Here is a 21,024-nt window from a genome sequence, read left to right as displayed (position 1 = left end):
TCAAGAAATATATGTTTGCTGATGATGTTTTAAAGAAAGTCACACCAGTTAACTGGTGGAAGTCACTTAAGCACTTGTATTCAGAGACTGTTAATGTGATAATCTCACTTTTAACAGCAGTAGCTTCTTCTGCCGGTGTAGAAAGAATATTTTCTTCCTTTGGACTAATTCATTCCAAATTGAGAAATCGTTTGGGAACTGAAAAAGCAGGAAAGCTTGTTTTTCTTTTCCAGATTATGAACAAACAGGAAAATGAAGGCGAAGATGACTGAGTTAGCTGCAGAAGCCAATATTTTAAATTTCTCATGAACTGGCTGACAGAGTCAATTTAATTTTTGCTGTTTTTTTTTTTTTTTTTAATATTTCATTTAACTATTTTAGTTAAAAACAATTTTAACAAAAACAAACCTGATTTTAAATAACTTGAATGTTTAACTAAATTCAAAAATTCATATGCTTGTTTTGTTAAAATATTATATGTTTGCCGTTGAAGAAAAAAATCCAGAATACATAACGTTGTTGTTTTAGTTAATTAAAACAATTTAAATGTCTGTCTGGTGATGTTCTCCTCCTAATACAGCCTGGCAAGAAAATCCTCCAAATATTAATGATTAATCTGTTGAATTGGAGATAGTTCACCTTCGAAGCATAAATATCTGCTTCATTTACCTTTGGTAAATGAAATAACCAAACAATCATTCCTTTTCTGATATAGCTGTAAAACTCATCTGAAAAGTTTTCAAAATAAATCACTTTAAAAATGTATAGTGTGTACTTTTTAAAAATGAAACCGACATCTATCTCTGAGTTGTGAAGAATATGTATTAAGGTTATAACAATCAACAAGAATGCACTTTTATATAGAAATCCATGATTAAATCGAGTCTACCTGACTAGTGATTTAAATCATGATTTAAATCATTTTGATTTAAATCAAATCCACCCTGAGTTTTACTACAAGGTAAACTAGGCGAGTTCACCATGGGTGGGAGGTATAGGGCTGGGCCATACCTTGCTACTTCTCTGGAAACACTGTCAGTGCTTCACTTAGGACTCTACAGTGCAATAAACATTGCAAGTTAGCTGTCTCAGTGTAAAAAACCAAACAAGCACACCTCTGTGTCAGTGAAGATAAAGCCTCAGTGTTGGCATTGTCACTATGCTTTACCTGTCCAAGAGGAATCACCAGTGTCCCTTACACACTGCTGTATCTTCCTCTGCCAGTAGGGCATATCCTGCCAGCATAAATTTTGTTATTTGTTTTAAAAAATCAGGCTTTGTTTGAAAGCTACTTTATTTTGTATTATTTGCCTTTTTTTTTTTTCCTTTTCCAGATCCAAAATGTCCAGGGGATGTAGATCTCCAAAACAGCGACTGGGACATCAAGACAGTTACCAGCTCATTGAAATTCTACCTCAGGTAACTTCACCGCTCATTGTCTTATTTTTGACTCTCCCAGGTAGGGCTGGAACTCTTTGGGCGAAGATGGTGTCTTGTTTGAAAAAACGTGTCTGTTGTAAAAATCTCACATGCACTTAGAAAGCTATGTAAATAAAAGAAATTAGGATTGAGTGCCAATTGGGCAGCCTCAAGAATCCATGGGAATTGGAGTGGAAAATATGACTTTCCTTTCCGTTCATCTTCCAACGTAACTGAGAACAGAGTTGTAACCGCTCCTCTGCTCTTTGAGGAATTCAGTGTTGTTTCTGTTTGTTTCAGGAATCTAGCTGAACCTGTCATGACGTACAGACTCCATAAAGAGCTGGTCTCGGCTGCGAGTAAGTCCCAACAGCTTCACTACTGATAGGCCCCATACCCCTCTCCTGCGTAAGAATGGCATTGCTCCACTAGCTCAACACAACGCTGAGTATGTGTCACGTGTGGAGTTCCAGCTCAAGTGAGACATGTTGTAGCCAGGTGACGAACATCTAGGCCTTGCAGTGTATGGGATCCAACAGGGGCTGCTGTCATTGCAGCCAGCCACATCCATCTGGAACCTGGTAGGGAAGGAAAATCAGATGATTCACTCGCTGGGATGCTAAATCATAAGAGAGTCTCTGTGCATCACTGAATGGCATCCTAGAGTTCAGTACTGCCGTGAGATTTGAGGGTACTCAGCATTTGCAGGATCATGTCCCTTACCCATTTGGGCCATATACTCAGTGGGAGTAAATTGGCAAAGCTTCAATAGAGCTATGCGGATGTTTACTAGCTGAGGAGCTGGCCCATTGTACTTATAATAGAACCTCACTCCTGCTTCCGGTTTCTTAGTTTGTTTGAAGGGATCATTCTAAAAGGATGACTCCATTTCGTCCCCATCGTCCTTTACATTACAGTGTACTTCTATGTGCCTGGGTTTGGATCCCTTCAGAGACACTCCCAGTGGGGCGTGGAGTAAGGGGATCTTTTAAAATATGTGTGTGTGTGTCTATATCAGATGTATAAAAAGCGAACTAGACCAGTTGTGCTAGCAGGAGCATTTCCTGACAGATTTATGTTTTTTAAATTGTAAATAGAGACATAAAGTGACAGGCCCCAATGGCCATGCAGTGTCTCAGATGTCCCTCTTTGTCACAGAGATTTGTCCTGGAATGCTGACCCCGTAGTACCTTCAAGTATGCAAAATGCATTTTTCTGGTGGTGCATTTAGTGCTAAGTAACAGACCAAACTGACAAAGGTCAGGCAAGTAGCATGAGTATGTTAACAGGCCATATCTAAGACTCATTTAAAACCAGGGTCTGCATCAATCCTGCTAAAATGTCTCTTTGCAAATTATCTTTCATAATTTTAAAGTAACTGCACCCTAATAATTACATCTAGCTAGAGCAGAAGTGCAGAGATAGAGAGCCTGGGCATGCAGTTACTTAAGCAACTTTCTTAATAAAAGAGATGATGGTGTTTTAAAATGTCCTGTATCTGGGGAAAACACATTGGGCTCAAACCTGAGGTGGTGAGCACCTGCAGCTCCATGGAACTGCAGCTTGGCACCTCCTTGGCCCTTAGAAAATTAATAATGTTGCTTCTCGTTCTGCTAAAGAAAAATTCTCCTCCTCCAGATGACTGTACTCAAACCCAAGAGTTACTAGATTTCTATCTTATTATACCAATTATAGCTGGGTAGATGGAAATATTAACCCCCTCCCTTGCCCTCCTTCAGAAACCTCACCTTCTCCATGAAGTTTTCCAGCTATAAAGATCACACTCTATACTGCGTGCATTGTGTATTTTATTGTTCCAGGTTGGTTTGTGCCTCTTGACTGGATGCTTATTAACCCTGTGCATTTTACCCCCATGTACAGTACTAAGTACCAGTGCTGATAACAGTCTCAGCAGAGGGGCCTGAATTGCTCGCTTGGCCCTAGAACTGCTTTTGCTAGATCTGGGTTGAGGTACCTAGGGTCAGTGTGCGAGGGAAGCGGCTGCTCATGCTGTATTGGTTCTGTTCATGCAGCACATTTCACCAGCACTAAATTCAGTTGAAAAACCCTACTCTGAGCCCCTTTTAAGTTTGATTTCACCTCTTTCCACATCACTTCATTTTTCATTATGATAACCTTGCTACTGTGTAATCTGACTCCTTCCAGGTTGCTCTCATTTGCTCTTGGCAGGCTGGCCCCATACCTCAGAGAATAACACCGTTTTTTTTTTTTTTTTAAGCAGTAGGCAAAAACTTCTCTCTTGTTTCTTTCCAGAGTCTGAGAACCTGGATTACAGGCTGGGAGCCATTCACTCTTTGGTTTATAAACTACCTGAGAAGAATAGAGAGATGTTGGAACTTCTCATACGACACCTGGTCAAGTAAGCAGAATCCAGTAAATATTCCTGTTAAACCAGAGAGATAAAAAAAGGGAGTCAGAGAAGCCAGCCTGTTTCTCTGGCAAATTAATTAAGCCTTGACAACTATTGTACAGCTGGGAATATACTGCCCAAATTGTGTGGCTATCCCTGTATTTGATATTCCCCTGTCCACCTGCCACTTCCGTTCAGTGGCTGCTTTATGAGAAGCACCAGGTAGAGAATAATTTTTATATGATAATATGGTCTAACAGACCAGAGCTGTAAACCTAGTGTCTGGCCAGCCCAATTAGCAACAACATTATGTCTGGAATTCTGGAGCAGTTTTAAGACCCCTGTTCCCTGGGACTGGAGATTAAGCACATACTGGATGCACTTCTTGTACTATGGATTCAATGTTCTTTGTCCTTTGAGCAGCATTGGTGCTAGGCACATTAGCTTTCAAGCCCTCCCTAATGTCCAGTTAGGAGCTGATTTTTCTGAGGTGCTGGGCAGCTGTGGCTCTGTTTGACGTCAGCTGCTGTCATGAGCACTCAGCACCAATGAAGATCGGTTCATTGATGGTGAAGGCACTGGAGCTGCTGTTTTCTTCCCCTCCTTTCACAGTGAATGTGAGGCTGCAAGGTGCAGAACCTGGTATCCTCATCTCACATGGGAGTCAGAGAGAGCGTCAGCTCTTGGCGGTGTTCATTGTGCCAGCCATGCTGAAGCTCTAGGGGAGGGAACGATGCTGGAGTTCTGCTCAGTAACAGACATGGTTTGGGGAGGGACTGGCCTCCAGATTGAAAGGATGCGCTTTGGCCAAACTGGAAGAGCCACTTCCAAAACGGGACATTTACAGGGCTGGTTTGGGTTGGTAAAACCACACTGGGCAGGGATTTATTTTGCAGCTCCAAAGGGGGATTTAGATCTTGGTGCTATTTGGTCTTAACCCATCTATTTCAGGGGTAAGAAGGCTGGATACATGGTCATGGTACATGGAGTTGTCGCTAGCCTTTGGCAGACATGATCTTTTTAAATAACTTCTCTGCAGAAGGGGCAAGATTTGCAGTCAGACTGACCCATTATTAATAGTAGCTCTGTTGTTGCCTACACAGAGTTTTGCATTGAGGGCCCTATTCCCCACCTTGTTTATGCTGGCAAAAATCTTATAAATGCCAATAGAAGGTAGGTGGCAGAAGTAAAACTCAGAGCTCTGCATCAGAATATCTCTGCTCCCAGCCCTTGAAGTTCAGACTCCAATTCTATACCTGAATTCGGTGTGGTCTCTTCCTAGATTAGCCTATAAATCATTCCACAGTTGGTGCTATTCAGTGGGGCTGCGTATGGCACCGAAATCTAAACACAGCTACATAAATAGCACTCTGTTTCTTGAAAGCCATGACACTTTCAGAAAAATGATACCGTAGAGATCTCTCTGAAATCTTCCAGAGATTCCATCCTTATACGCAGTTCTTCTTCTTTGGGAAAAAAATCCCAATGCATGTCTTGGCTAAATAAATCATTCCAAAATAAATGGTTCATTTAACATGCATGTAGCACGGACAGCTAATGATTCCTGGGGTAATGATCCTTCTAAAAGAGGAGCCAGACATTCTAAGGGATCAAATCACAATGCCAGTACATCACAATCTCAGTCTTTCTGCACAGACTAAGAATGTGCTTGTCATAGCCAGATACATGTTTTATGACCAGCTCCATGGGCACTGGAAAACTAGTTCTGCTTTAGCAATATGGAGGAAATTGAATTAATTAATCTTGCAATTTTTAAATGGCCTTTCACATTGTCTTCTAATCTCATCTTTTTATTTTATCTTCCTCTTTCCATGCTTACAGCGTGTGTGAGCACAGCAGGGAGAATCTGATGTCCCCATCCAACATGGGGGTTATATTCGGCCCAACTCTTATGCGGGCGCAGGAGGACACGGTCGCTGCCATGATGAATATCAAGTTCCAAAACATTGTGGTTGAGATCCTCATTGAGCACTTTGACAAGGTATGGGACCAGCCCTCAAGAGCTTGCCTCGGAAGCTCACTAGTGCTCTATCAAGTTCTTGTGGATCATCGCGCTGTGTGGTCTGGAGCACTCGCTTGTTTTGCTGGATTCCCCTTATGGTTTTAATTGTACTATTCAGAGATGCACGAAGTGGAAGCAAAAGCTGTAACCATTACATGTTCTTCACAATTTCCTTTGGTTACTTCATAAAGTCTTGGTTTTCTTAAGGGGCTGCAGTCACTGCTTTAACAGAAGAAACTCCCCACTGGGAAACTAGCTATATAACTGTACGGTATGGGAGTTCTACATCTTCCTCTGAAGCAACTGGTGTTGACTGGGGACAGAAAACCAAACTGTATGGACAATAGGTCTCACCTGACATGGTCCAAATTAGGTCACTGTAGAACTACTCTTAAGTGAAGTCTCTTTTAAGTGACTTCCTAAAGGATCAACAAAAACAAGCCTGTTAGATAGGGATCTTTTTAACTAAAAATTGAAGAAAGCCACATGTGGTGGCACTTCAAAGTGACCTCTTGAGAGAGGAGCTGCCAATTGGAGGGGAGGGGGGTCTTTAGTGCAAGTTTCAGCATACACCTGGCATTTTTGAGTTCTGTATAGAGTAATACTTTGCCCATAAAGCTCTAGACAGTGGAACTGGCGGAAAGGATCAGCTGCTGATACAGAGTTTCGAAAGAGTTCACACTATTATTATTTAATTATGGAGGTGTTGATAGCAGCTCCATATTTAAAGTTGCACCAAGGTTTTCATTTTCATGGGACCTTTATTTAATATTTGTATTACAGTAGTGGTCAGAAGCCTCAATCAGGACTGGAGCCTCGTTATGCCTGGTGCTGCACAAAAACATGTGTTTACACACACACACACACACACACACACACACACACACACACACACACACACACACACACACACACACACACACACACACACACACACACCAGCAAGCTGATGTTGATCATGGCTTTCTCCCTTGTGATGGAATGTAGAGGACTCTGCTACCTAATGTGTTAGTGATTTGTCACTAATAATATCTGGTATAAATTTAATCACTTGGTATTTTTGGGGGGTGGTTTGGAAGAGTATAATTGTGTTTTATAATAAAATGTGAAAACTGATCAGCTGCAGCATGCAGTACAAAGTATTAGGGTCAGATTCATTCCTGAATAACAGCACAACTTACTATGGATGAATTTGGCCCTTTATCTTTACTTAGCACCCTTGATCACAGAATACTTCACAGAGAAAGTCCGCCATACGAGAAGAGGAAAGCTGTGAAGCATGCTTTAAGGAGAGGTAGTTACCTGCCTTTGAGGAGGATGGAGAGAGAGTTCCCATGAGACAGATCAGCACAAGTGAAAAGTGACCCCCACACACACACTTCTGGGGAGAGGAGAGTAGGTCACATGTGAAGGAGCACAGTAGTTGAGCAGGTGGGTGTATGGTCAGAGGTAGAGCAGAGATCAGAAGAGAAGAGTGAGTAGTAGATGGTGGTGCTGGGGGTTGGGGTAGGATGGACGAATCCATGGAGATTTGAGTACCCGCAGGACAATTTTAGTTGGATTTAGAAATTGACAAGAAGCCAGTGAAAATAACACACCTTGGTCTCGCTACAGTTCATTGAAACCATTTCCTAGCAAGCTCTTTCAGCTGAACAGCTAGTTGATTATAAGTTAAATGCTCAGATTCTGCACTACAGTATGACCTCTCTCTCTCTCTCTCTCTTCTGTGTTATAGAGCCTGCAGCGCAGATAATGGCCTGCAGAGGGGAGCCAGGGAAAATGTATGATTACTCTGCCATCTCCAAGCTCTAGAATGAAATGTTAATTAAGACAGACCTCCACTTCCTTGCCTTTAATTTCTGCAATAAGGCAAGCTAGTAATGTTTTATTAGACTGAGCTTATAAACACAACTTCAGTGTCTAAAATAACTTCAACTGATATATAAGCAAATACTTCAAATGAGTTTGAAGTAGAATAGATATATTATTTATACAGTGCATTATGAAGACTCTAAGGACAAGGAAATTCACTAAGTCAGTTTGGGTAATTATTGTTTCAACAGCTTAACTTTCCATACCACAGCTAAATTAAAAATGTGATTCCTCTGGAAATAACTCCTATTGCTGTATGAACTTTAGTGTCTAATGCTGAGATTGGGTCAATAGCATTATATTTCTGAATTATTTAAATTTGATTTTCATTTCAAAATACACAAAGCAAGCAGGGCTTGTGTCAGCATCTTGGAAAGCTTTGGACGGGTGCATATTTCAGCAGCTAGTATTGCCAAAGAAACCTCCTTGGCATCAAGGCAAAGGGAACACTCTGGACCTTCGTATTCTAGGATGGAGAAAAAGTATCGCCATCTGCAAAGAACAGAACCGCTGGAATCAGAGTCTGTTAAACGTCAACAGCTGCTTTATGTCACAGGATCTTGAAGGCAAAAGATCCAAAACCAAGAGATTGGAGTTTGGAAGAGATTCCTGAATTCTTGCCCTGAATTCAGAGAGGCAGCTGTGTGCATACAGCTGCAGGGCATGGAATAGCGCTCATGCTGAATACAAAGAGAGATGGAAAAAAGCAGGGGCACACGCCCAATCCTAAAAAACAGCATTTGTACCAAACTGACTGCGAGTTTGAGAAATGGTTAATGCCACTGAAAATATTACATCCCTTTACTTGCTTGGTCAGTAGAGAGAGATCATGCTCCCTACTGCTCACATGCTGGTATTGTAAGTTAGACCTTTGGGAGTCTGATTGCCGAGATGTCTGGGACCCGTCATCACTTTTATACATTCTGCCAGGTCTTCATGACCCAAGAAGATTCAGGAAAAAGAAGCTGGAGAGTGTTACACTGTCTCATCCCACTTGCTTGACCTCACAGAATTTCTCTTGGTTTGAAAGAGGAAGGAAATCAGTTTTCTAACAAATCCCCAGCTGCCTGCTTGTACCAGCTTTTTGGTCTGTTTGCACCATCAGAGCAGCATAAAGGTGGTGGAGCAGGGGGAAAAGGTTTTATACAGGGGAAAAAGTGATTATTCCGTCTAAAACATGCATGAATGACCCCCCCAAAAAATCCCTGAACCAAAAACAGGTGCAGAACTGGCAGCATGCTTCCCCACGCAGTGAGAGTCCCCTCTCCAGTGACAACGTGGTTCAGTCTCCAGGCTTCATTCATTTTCTGTTCTTTCTGCCAATGCTGCTAGCAAAAGAGTCAGTTATGAATTTTTTTACAATTGGGATTCTTGTCCGTGACTAGCAATACATTCCACACAGGCCACCTAATTATCAGCTTGTAATGAGTTTTGGTCTCTATCAACTCAGGCCAAGTTTAGATCAGTGATCTAAAAGGGAACATCTGTGTATCCCCTTCCAGTTTCCCTGGGCCATCCATTCCTGGCCTATACAATAACTGAGCATTTAGGCCCAATCTAATCCCCTGTAATGTCAGTGGAAAGAATTCAATAGCAGTTGGATTGCAGCCTTCATGTAGTCAAGTATCAGAGGGGTAGCCGTGTTAGTCTGGATCTGTAAAAAGCAACAGAGAGTCCTGTGGCACCTTTAAGACTAACAGATGTATTGGATCATAAGCTTTCGTGGGTGAATGCCCACTTCGTCAGAGGCATGCATCTGACGAAGTGGGTATTCACCCACGAAAGCTTATGCTCCAATACATCTGTTAGTCTTAAAGGTGCCACAGGACTCTCTGTAGCCTTCATGTAGTATTTTATGTTTTCAGAAGCCTGTCCAAAGGTTAATCGATGCTTCTTCAACTGTGAAGAAAGCACCTGAATAAATGAGAGCAACTAAATGAAAACCAGCCCATGTCAGAAGTAAGGGGAACCAGATTTATTAATCAATGATTGTTTTTAAGACAAATTAGTTACTGAGCAGCCATGGATCTGATGGTTTCTTTTGATGCTAATGCGGGGGTTGTTTGAATGATTTCTGCAGAAGATTAAATTTGCTCTTCTCAGCAAAACTAGTCATTTCTCATGAACTGTCTGCTTTGAGGCCTGGTTAATATGCCCTGCCATCATGTGCAAAGGCATGTTTTATTAGGTGTTTTTTTATAGCATTGTCTAGTTTAGCATTTCAGTTTTTGAAGTGGGTGCGTGCAAAGCTGCATAACAGGAAATCTGTCTAGAAAAAAGCCCACACCAAAAGACGTAGCAGCCTAGTGAACACAGTTAGTAATGCACAGCTTTCCCCAAAGCTCAGTGGTTGTACTGAACGTAAGTACAGCATCTGGCAGATCCTCAGCCCTGCTCCACCACCTTTGTGCTGCTTTGATGGTGCAAACAGACCAAAAAGCTGGTACAAGCAGGCAGCTGGGGATTTGTCCAGCATAGGAGAATTCCTAGGTGCTGTAGGACTGTCCAGAGCCAGCTCATATGCTATCTAGGGTGGCCGGGTGGCCAGGTGCCTGGTTTTTGACCGAAAAGTCCAGTCAAAAAGGGGACCTGACAGTGTCCAGTCAGATCTACTGACCAGACACCCAAAGTCTGGTTATTGCAGGCAAGGGAGGAGGGGAGGTGGCAGGTCATCACCCTCATCAGCCCCTACTCAGCTGGGGCTGCCTTCTACCTGTGTCGGGTGACTGCAGCTCCCAGCCCCGGTTCTGCAGGCGAGTCTCTCTTGACCCGGACGGGGGAGTGGGGTGGGTGGGGAAAAGCAACAAGCAACAAGGAAGAGGAGTGGATGGGTGCGGGGCCTTGAGAGGAAGGGGCGGGCAGGGCCTCGGGGAAAGAGGCGGGGCAGGGGCAGGGTTTTGGGGGGAAGAGGCAGGGCACAGGTGGGGCCTCGGGGAGGAAGAAGCAGGGCACAGGTGGGGCCTCAGGGGGAAGAGGTGAGGCAGGGGAGGTTCCAGCACTCCTGCTGCAGTGTCCGGTTTTTAAATATTAACAAGTTGGCAGTCCTAATGCTATCTCCTCACCCTAGCCTTGGTGTAGAGAGGATGTTGGCAGGTGCTGGGGAGAAAGAGCATTGCTGCACTCTAGTGATCCCCGGCTCTCCTACCAGCCCCATGGGGACAGGGGAGAGAAGTATTCAGCCACCATAGTTTAGAGCAACCTTAAACCAGCGCTAAACTAAGCTGGGGGAAGGGTAAACTTAACTCCAGGATTGCTGAGCTGCACCTGGCTCCTTTGCAGCTCCCCAGGTCAGCTGCACCCAGCGCTTATTGGACATAGTTTAGGACTGATCTCTAGGTGTGTACTTTATCTCAGTGAGCTGCATTTCCCTTATTACCGGGCTCTTGAGTCACATGGCTTTGGGGTGGGAGTCTACCCTTTGGAAAGGGAATGCATGAATCGTGAGCAGCAAAGCTTAAAAAAATAGCAGGAGCTTTGCAAAAAATCCAAAGTCGACTCTTTTTGGATTTAAATGATTAACATTGCCTAGCCAATGATAACAGTAATAAAAGGTTGTTCTTCTATAACACCTTCCAGTCCTTTACAAATAGTAATAAATAGATCCTCACAATACCCCCATGAGGGAGGGAAATAACATAATCCCAATTTTACAGGGGGAAACTGAGGCACAGAAGCCAACTGAATTTCCCAGCATCACAGATGCATGTCGGGGTCAGAGTCAAGAATAAAACCCTAGTGTCTTGGCTCCTAGATCTGTGCTTTTAATCCAAGACCATTCTTCCTTCCTGTTCAGAGCTTTGATGTCAAATGTAGCCCATTTGAGGATGTCTTCTATTTAAAAATCTATTTGACTAAGGGGCTCAGGGGAAACCCCAGGAGTCTGGCCTGATTGGCCCAGTATAGTGAGTGTCAAATAACAGTAGAGCAGAGGATCAACTGAAATCATGTCCTTCTAAATCCCTCTTCCCTACAGATCTACTCCAGCCCACCTGAGGACAGTGCTGCCCCCCCAGTGCCTCCTCCCAGGGTAGCTGCCCGAAGGCACAAACCCATCACAATTTCCAAGCGCCCGCTGAGGGAAAGACCTGTCTTTTATGGTGGTTCCCTGGAAGAAAATCAAGGTCAGTTTAGCTGTTCACTGATACCGCCTCAGTCTCCAGGTTTTACATTTCTCTTGTCGGCACTGTACGTTGGATCCCAGCTTCCCACTCACTGGGGGAGGGATGGATTTGAAACTGCAGCAGCAGCAGCATCACATTTCCAAGGGCATTAACGTGTGAGGTGGGAAGAGGGGTTGTTTGAGGGTTTTGTTTCCCATTGTAGAAAGTGGAAGGAGAGTAAATATCTGCATTTAGGCTGCTTCTGATCTAACAGCCCCTAAACTACTTTGGAGCAGGGTTTTCTCATAGCTTGATACTTCAGAGATCTAAATTAAACACAGTGCTCTTCCATTGGAAAGGGCCTCACAGTTCCACAGATAAAAGTGCAGAGTAATGTTATAGATTTGAAAAATAAAAGTATCTTCTCTAACACACCATATGAGATGCAGAGCTAGCGTAGATCCCAGCAGTGCTGAGCCACTGAGCGCAGTCAAGCTAAGCAGATCAGTGCTTCCTTTAAGCCCTAGGATTGACTTACCTTGTACTGAACAAAGCTCGATATTGAGGGAGCTCTTGATGAGCCTGAGCCACTGGCAATTTAGGGTGAATCAAGTGAGGCACCGCAAGAAAAATAAGAGCAAGGAATTGAGTCATTGCTTAACAAGCTCTGATTAAAGCGTTTCCCTGCCCAAACTCTCCGGTTCAATTACTTTTGTTGGTAAGTATTTACTAATACAAAGGCACACTGCTGTCATGTTGAAGGGGCACAGTCAACTTCTAATCATGTTTCTGTCTGCAGATGTTTTACCAGTTGTGGTTGCAAGTTACTCCTAAGATCATTACTTGTTACTCCTGTCGCTGAAAGAGATTAGGAAAAAATAGTTCTCTGTTTTGTTTTCAGTTTATTTACTTTGTGCTTTTGGACTTGAACTTGCAAGTTTGAACATTTGGCCCAACCTACCAATTCACTTAAGCACATGCTTAACTTTAAGCATTAGAGTAGTCCCTTAAAGTTCGTGGACCAACTCAGGTTCTTAAGGTTAAACTTGTGCTTAAATGTTTGCTGAATGAGGACCAGGGTGTTCAGCACCTGGCAGGCCTGAGGCTGTAGTGCAGTCAGTTTCGCTATGGTGCTCCCTGTGTGGATCTTTCACACAGCAAAGGGGGGCGGGAGAGGGGAGTTGCAAAACTATGAAAACATAGTAGTAAAACCATAAAAACTGTCAGGGGGATTCACGGGCAAGTGTATTACCAGAAACTACTTTTATTTTTATTTTTTTTAAATTGACTAGGAAATCGAAGTCAACATTGTCCCTCTAAAATCATAATTTTAAAAGTACATCAGTAGATTTCCTTTTCTCACCTTAGATTAGTGAAACTGAAATAACGTTTCACTATCACTTATTTCTCACCACCAGTGCAAGCTATTTCCCTTTTGCACTGCACTCAATGTGGACCATGAAAGCAGACCAGGCAGTTTTGCTTATTTCTAGTTACTATCACAGACACTCTGAGCCTGATTTTTCAAAGTTGTTGAGAGCAGTGAGTGCTGAGTTAGCACTTGTGAAAATCAGGCCCTGTGCATCTCAGGGTTTCACCTGGTACGTGTATTTATTCCCTTTTCCTTTGGTTCACAGGTGACAGCCATGACCAGACTCCTAATGGCACCGTCATCTTTAATAGCACAGAAGCCCCCAAGCCGCTACATCGCAGCAGACTGCCTACACAGAGAGCAGGGGAGGCTGATGCTGGAAGGCCTGGCTCAGAGAGCAAACATGAACAGTCCTCTGAAGTGGTTGTGGGAAAGCTGGTGTCCAAGCTGCAGGATGGGGGAGCTAAGCTCGCCAACAAGGCCGCAAACGGAGTGGTGACTGGCACCACTGCTCTAAAGACCTCCATTCTCCAGGCTAAGAGGCCTACTCTGAGGCCCATGATATACAGCAAGGAGGGTAAGTTTTCTGCTTTGGGAGGTCTCAGCTGACCTTGGATGGATGGAACTCTCGCCCATCTTGTTGCACTGCAGAAATCACAACAAACTTTGTGACAAGCACCCCAAATGTTTTGCATTTTGCCAGACTGGAGAGGTAGAGGGTTTGCAGAGAGAAGTGCTATTTTTGCAACTTGTGTCTCTTTTCATGCAGTTCAACAATAGGGGACCTGAGATCAAAACCCTCACATGGACCACTGGAGCTGGACCCTCCTCCTTCTGAGGATGTTCTGATCCAGATCCAATCATCATGCGTTCAGCCCATTTTTAGTACAGACGGGTTTGTAAGCTCAGCCTGTTGCTTACTGATGGAGGAAAGGACATACATTGGCCTGTGCTATTTCAGAGCCTTATGTAGCAATGCTGATATGGTAGACTAGTCCTCTGAAGCATTAGAGTTGGCATGGGCACAAGACATGGTGGGAACTAATGCAAGGGTTCGGCCTTTAGATTCAGAGATCACATAGTGGCCCAATGGACTCTGTAAAATCAGAATTCAAATCTGAATAGAAATTATTCAGAATCATCTAAGACGGGGTGGACAAATTTTTTGGCCCGAGGGCCACATTGGGGTTGCGCAACTGTATGGAGGGCCAGATAGAGAAGGCTGTGCCTCCCCAAACAGCCTAGCCCCCACCCCCTATCCGCCCCCTTACTACCCCCCTCAGAACCTCCAACCCATCCAACCCCCCCTGCTCCTTGTCCCCTGACCGCCCCCTCCCGGGACCCCCGCCCCCTATCCAACCCCCCTACTCCCTGTCCCCTGACTGCCTCGCCCCCTATCCACACCCCCGCCCCCATGGGATTCCCACCCCCTATCCAACCGCCCTCTGCTCCTAGTCCCCTGACCCTCTCCCAGGACTCCCCGCCCCTAACTGCCCCCCGGGATCCCGCCCCTTTATCCAACCCCCCCTTCTACCTGTCCCCTGACTGCCCTCCTGACCCCATCCACATCCCCGCCCCCTGACAGGCCCCCCAACAGGCTCCTTGGGACTCTCACTCCCAACCCTCCCTGCTCCCCATCCCCTGACCACCCCCCCAGAACCTCCGCCCCATCCAACCACCCCATCCTCCCTGACTGCCCCCCCAGGACCCACCGCTCCCTTACCCAACCCCCCCGCTCCCCGCCCCCTTACCAGCAGAGGAGGTGGCAGCCGCGAGACCAAGCCAGAGCCAGCTGCGCTCCTCACGCTGCCCAGCGGGAGCGGCGGGCCAGAGCGCGGCCCGCGTGGTGGCATGGCTGCGGGGGAGGGAAAACAGCGGGGGAGGGGCCGGGGACTAGGCATCCCGGCCAGGAGCTCAGGGGCCGGGCAGGACGGTCCCGTGGGCCGGATGTGGCCTGCGGGCTATAGTTTGCCCATGTCTGATCTAAGATGAGTGCTTTAGATATTGAAAACGTGAGTAATTTGAAAAATACAGAATGCTTTTAGCTATTTAGGCAGTGCGCTTGCATTTTGTATTTCTCTCAGTGCAGACAAAGAAAATCAATGAAGTCACTTTCACTTTTGCTTATAGTCAGTTTCCCTTTTAGGTTCTTGATGCTGCAATGTCTGGATTGCACACACTGGCAGGGAAAGGTTTATTTCATCTGTTTCCACTGGAATTTTAAAAAATCAAAGAAGCATTTCTATTTAGCACAAATGTGATAAAAAAAACGTGTTTTCTTTTGGTAATTTAAAAGAATCAATTTGGGACCAAATTTAACTTGGCATTTCCCATTTAAAATAGGTAAAGGAAGGTGTGGAACTTTGCCAAGATGTACAGATCAGTCCAATGACACAGATGTAGGTTGTTTATAAAAAAGAAAGATGATTGTTTTGTGCATTGACAGCTCTTCCTGTGTTCATTTCACCTCTTGCTAGATGCTTTCATAACCTAATAGCCTTCACAGTCTCGCATTTACAAAGGAAACAGTAGGCTGCACACTTAACATTGACTCCTGGGTATAATAAAAAAAAAGAATAACAAGGTTTGGCTTGGTAGCACAACCATAAAGTTAATTTGAATAATACTACTGATCTCCTATAAATCTGACCTATGAGTATTAGACAGAAATCTGCTTTTGGTATAATAGGATGGTTTTTACAGATGGAAGTGGGTGAACATTAACTGCTATTTAGCATTTGAAGTTATGATGTTGTTATAAGGTAACACATTGCATCTCTATAGTGTGTCCGAAGTACTCACATTGACAAAATAGGCTAATGCAATTTTGGGATGTATAAACAGTGAATCTCAAGTAGGAGTAGGGAGTTTATATGACATCTGTATTTGGTACTGATGCAATCACTATTGGAATACTGTGTCCAGTTTTGGTGTCCATAATTCAAGAAAGGTGTTGAAAAATTGGAGAGGGTTCAAAGAAATTCACAAGAATGATTAAAGGATTGGAAAATATGCCTTATGATGAGAAACTCACGGAGCTCAATCTACTTAGCTTATCAAAGAGAAGGTTGTGGGGTAACATGATCACAATCTATAAGTATCTACATGGAGAACAGAAATTGGATAAAAGAGGACTCCTCAGTCTACCATACAAAGGTATAACAAGATTGAGTGGCTGGAAGTTGAAACTAGAGAAATTCAGATTAGAAATAAGTCACCGATTTTTAACAATGAGGGTAATGAACCATTGTAATATCTTACCAAGGTTTGTGGTGCATTCTCCATCACTGGAAACTTTTAGAAAAAAATCCAATTTTGATTTAAAAGAGATATAGATACAGTCAAGTTCTAACAGGAATTAATCTATGGCCTGGGTTATGCAGGAGGTCAGACTAGATGATCACAGTGTTTCTTCTGGTTTCATTATCGATGAATCAGTCAAAATGCTTCCTAAAGAAGTTGGGTAGTGGCTGGGAAGGTGAGATGGGAAGAGAAAGAATGATTTAGTGTCTCAGAGGAAGAAGGGAGAAAGGATTTGGAGAGATGGAGTGGCACAAATGAAAGAGCATCTTTCCCCACAACCTTCTGCCAGTGGTGGCAAGACAAGGTAAAGGTCGCAGGATGCCAAAGTAGGTGGAGTGCAGTGACTGAGCAGGGCCTAGGTCGATAACAGGTCAGAGAGTTTGGATGGAGCGGGGCCATGGAGAAGTATGATTGCAATGTTCGGTTGGATTCTGAGATGGATAGGAAGCCAGGCCAAGGAACTCAGGGTCGGAGGGATAGGAAGCTGGTGAAGGGAATGGATAGGAAGCCAGGGAAGGGGAAGGAAGATGCATGGGGCAGGGTAAATATAGTCCAGCTTCCTGGAATAAAGGCCTAGTGTGAAGTTTGGTGAAGCAGAGGCTCGGGAAGGTCCTAAGAGGGAACTGCAGTAATCTCAGCTATGACTCAGCATTAGAATTTAATCAATCTCTCCCTGATTCTGTAGAGAAGCACTGAACATGTTTTCCATTGGAAAAGCTTGTGGTTAGTTTTTTATCTCAAATAATGCAATAATAGCCGCAGAGACATTGAACAGGCTCAGTTTGCCATGAAACAGTAATGTCTGCCTCTGTTTGTGCGGTTAGATTCCCATACTGCCCCCCTCTCCAACCAGCCTGCCTCTTCACAATCTTTTGCTCTCCCTAGAATCATAGAATCATAGAATCATAGAATATCAGGGTTGGAAGGGACCTCAGGAGGTCATCTAGTCCAACCTCCTGCTCAAAGCAGGACCAATTCCCAACTAAATCATCCCAGCCAGGGCTTTGTCAAGCCGGGCCTTAAAAACCTCCAAGGAAGGAGACTCCACCACCTCCCTAGGTAAAGCATTCCAGTACTTCACCACCCTCCTAGTGAAATAGTGTTTCCTAATATCCAACCTAGACCTCCCCCACTGCAACTTGAGACCATTGCTCCCTGTTCTGTCATCTGCCACCATTGAGAACAGCCGAGTTCCATCCTCTTTGGAACCCTCCTTCAGGTAGTTGAAGGCTGCTATCAAATCCCCCCTCATTCTTCTCTTCTGGAGACTAAACAATCCCAGTTCCCTCAGCCTCTCCTCATAAGTCATGCGCTCCAGACCCCTAATCATTTTTGTTGCCCTCCGCTGGACTCTTTCCAATTTTTCCACATCCTTCTTGTAGTGTGGGGCCCAAAACTGGACACAGTACTCCAGATGAGGCCTCACCAATGTCGAATAAAGGGGAACGATCACGTCCCTCGATCTGCTGGCAATGCCCCTACTTATACAGCCCAAAATGCCGTTAGCCTTCTTGGCAACAAGAGCACACTGTTGACTCATATCCAGCTTCTCGTCCACTGTGACCCCTAGGTCCTTTTCTGCAGAACTGCTACCTAGCCATTCGGTCCCTAGTCTGTAGCAGTGCATGGGATTCTTCCGTCCTAAGTGCAGGACTCTGCACTTGTCCTTGTTGAACCTCATCAGGTTTCTTTTGGCCCAATCCTCTAATTTGTCTAGGTCCCTCTGTATCCGATCCCTACCCTCTAGTGTATCTACCACGCCTCCTAGTTTAGTGTCATCGGCAAACTTGCTGAGAGTGCAGTCCACTCCATCCTCCAGATCATTAATAAAGATATTAAACAAAACCGGCCCCAGGACCGACCCTTGGGGCACTCTGCTTGAAACTGGCTGCCAACTAGACATGGAGCCATTGATCACTACCCGTTGAGCCCGACGATCTAGCCAGCTTTCTATCCACCTTACAGTCCATTCATCCAGCCCATACTTCTTTAACTTGGCAGCAAGAATACTGTGGGAGACCGTATCAAAAGCTTTGCTAAAGTCAAGGAATAACACATCCACTGCTTTCCCCTCATCCACAGAGCCAGTTATCTCATCATAGAAGGCAATTAGGTTAGTCAGGCACGACTTCCCCTTGGTGAATCCATGCTGACTGGATTCTTTCCACCACTTTCCTCTCCTCTAAGTGTTTCATAATTGATTCCTTGAGGACCTGCTCCATGATTTTTCCAGGGACTGAGGTGAGGCTGAATGGCCTGTAGTTCCCAGGATCCTCCTTCTTCCCTTTTTTAAAGATGGGCACTACATTAGCCTTTTTCCAGTCATCCGGGACCTCCCCCGATCGCCATGAGTTTTCAAAAATAATGGCTAATGGCTCTGCAATCTCATCTGCCAACTCCTTTAGCACCCTCGGATGCAGCGCATCCGGCCCCATGGACTTGTGCATGTCCAGTTTTTCTAAATAGTCCCGAACCACTTCTTTCTCCACAGAGGGCTGGTCACCTTCTCCCCATATTGTGCTGCCCAGTGCAGCAGTCTGGGAGCTGACCTTGTTTGTGAAGACAGAGGCAAAAAAATCATTGAGTACATTAGCTTTTTCCACATCCTCGGTCACTAGGTTGCCTCCCTCATTCAGTAAGGGGCCCACACTTTCCTTGACTTTCTTCTTGTTGCTAACATACCTGAAGAAACCCTTCTTGTTACTCTTAACATCTCTTGCTAGCTGCAACTCCAAGTGTGATTTGGCCTTCCTGATTTCACTCCTGCATGCCTGAGCAATATTTTTATACTCCTCCCTGGTCATTTGTCCAATCTTCCACTTCTTGTAAGCTTCTTTTTTGCATTTAAGATCAGCAAGGATTTCACTGTTTAGCCAAGCTGGTCGCCTGCCATATTTACTATTCTTTCTACACATCGGGATGGTTTGTTCCTGCAACCGCAATAAGGATTCTTTAAAATACAGCCAGCTCTCCTGCACCCCTTTGCCCTTCATGTTATTCTCCCAGGGGATCCTGCCCATCTGTTCCTTGAGGGAGTCAAAGTCTGCTTTTCTGAAGTCCAGGGTCCGTATTCTGCTGCTCTCCTTTCTTCCTTGTGTCAGGATCCTGAACTCGACCATCTCATGGTCACTGCCTCCCAGGTTCCCATCCACTTTTGCTTCCCCTACTAATTCTTCCCTGTTTGTGAGCAGCAGGTCAAGAAAAGCTCTGCCCCTAGTTGGTTCCTCCAGCACTTGCACCAGGAAATTGTCCCCTACACTTTCCAAAAACTTCCTGGATTGTCTGTGCACCGCTGTATTGCTCTCCCAGCAGATATCAGGGTGATTAAAGTCTCCCATGAGAACCAGGGCCTGCGATCTAGCAACTTCTGCTAGTTGCCAGAAGAAAGCCTCGTCCACCTCATCCCCCTGGTCTGGTGGTCTATAGCAGACTCCGACCACGACATCACCCTTGTTGCTCACACTTCTCAACTTTATCCAGAGACACTCAGGTTTTTCTGCAGTTTCCTACCGGAGCTCTGAGCAGTCATACTCCTCTCTTACATACAATGCAACTCCCCCACCTTTTCTGCCCTGCCTGTCTTTCCTGAACAGTTTATATCCATCCATGATAGTACTCCAGTCATGTGAGTTATCCCACCAAGTCTCTGTTATTCCAATCGCATCATAGTTCCCTGACTGTGCCAGGACTTCCAGTTCTCCCTGCTTGTTTCCCAGGCTTCTTGCATTTGTGTATAGGCACTTAAGATAACTCATTGATCGTCCCTCTTTTTCAGTATGAGACAGGAGTCCTCTCCTCTTGCGCTCTCCTGCTTGTGCTTCCTCCCAGGATCCCATTTCCCCACTTACCTCAGGGCTTTGGTCTCCTTCTCCCGGTGAACCTAGTTTAAAGCCCTCCTCACTAGGTTAGCCAGCCTGCTGGCGAAGATGCTCTTCCCTCTCTTCGTTAGGTGGAGCCCGTCCCTGCCCAGCACTCCTCTTTCTTGGAACACCATCCCATGGTCGAAGAATCCAAAGCCTTCTCTCCGACACCACCTGCGTAGCCATTCGTTGACTTCCACGATTCGACGGTCTCTACCCAGGCCTTTTCCTTGCACAGGGAGGATGAACGAGAACACCACTTGCGCCTCAAACTCCTTTATCCTTCTTCCCAGAGCCACGTAGTCTGCAGTGATCCGCTCAAGGTCATTCTTGGCAGTATCATTGGTGCCCACGTGGAGAAGCAGAAAGGGGTAGCGATCCGAGGGCTTGATGAGTCTCGGCAGTCTCTCCGTCACATCGTGTATCCTAGCTCCTGGCAAGCAGCAGACCTCTCGGTTTTCCCGGTCGGGGCGGCAGATAGATGACTCAGTCCCCCTGAGGAGGGAGTCCCCGACCACCACCACCCTCCTCCTCCTCTTGGGAGTGGTGGACGTGGAACCCCCATCCCTAGGACAGTGCATCTTTTGCCTTCCAATCAGTGGAGTCTCCTTCTGCTCCCTTCCCTCAGATGGGTCATCTACTCCACTCTCCGCATTAGTACCTGTAGAGAGAACATGGAAACGATTGCTCACCTGTATCTCCAT

General features: G+C 45.1%; 1 protein-coding gene across 1 annotated transcript in view; it reads left to right on the top strand.

Moving 5' to 3' along the window:
- Window positions 1-21,024, top strand: part of OPHN1 (oligophrenin 1) — a 137,703-nt gene that overhangs the window by 105,585 nt on the left and 11,094 nt on the right. The window contains exons 17-22 of the mRNA XM_065411323.1: window positions 1,335-1,419; window positions 1,720-1,778; window positions 3,694-3,799; window positions 5,633-5,792; window positions 11,659-11,806; window positions 13,423-13,734. Coding sequence (XP_065267395.1) covers window positions 1,335-1,419; window positions 1,720-1,778; window positions 3,694-3,799; window positions 5,633-5,792; window positions 11,659-11,806; window positions 13,423-13,734 — 870 coding nt within the window. The remainder of the gene's footprint in view (window positions 1-1,334; window positions 1,420-1,719; window positions 1,779-3,693; window positions 3,800-5,632; window positions 5,793-11,658; window positions 11,807-13,422; window positions 13,735-21,024) is intronic.

Source organism: Emys orbicularis, chromosome 9, assembly GCF_028017835.1.
Source record: "Emys orbicularis isolate rEmyOrb1 chromosome 9, rEmyOrb1.hap1, whole genome shotgun sequence".
NCBI lineage: Eukaryota > Metazoa > Chordata > Testudines > Emydidae > Emys > Emys orbicularis.
Note: the sequence above shows the minus strand (reverse complement) of the source record. Positions and strands in the feature narration are given on the sequence as shown.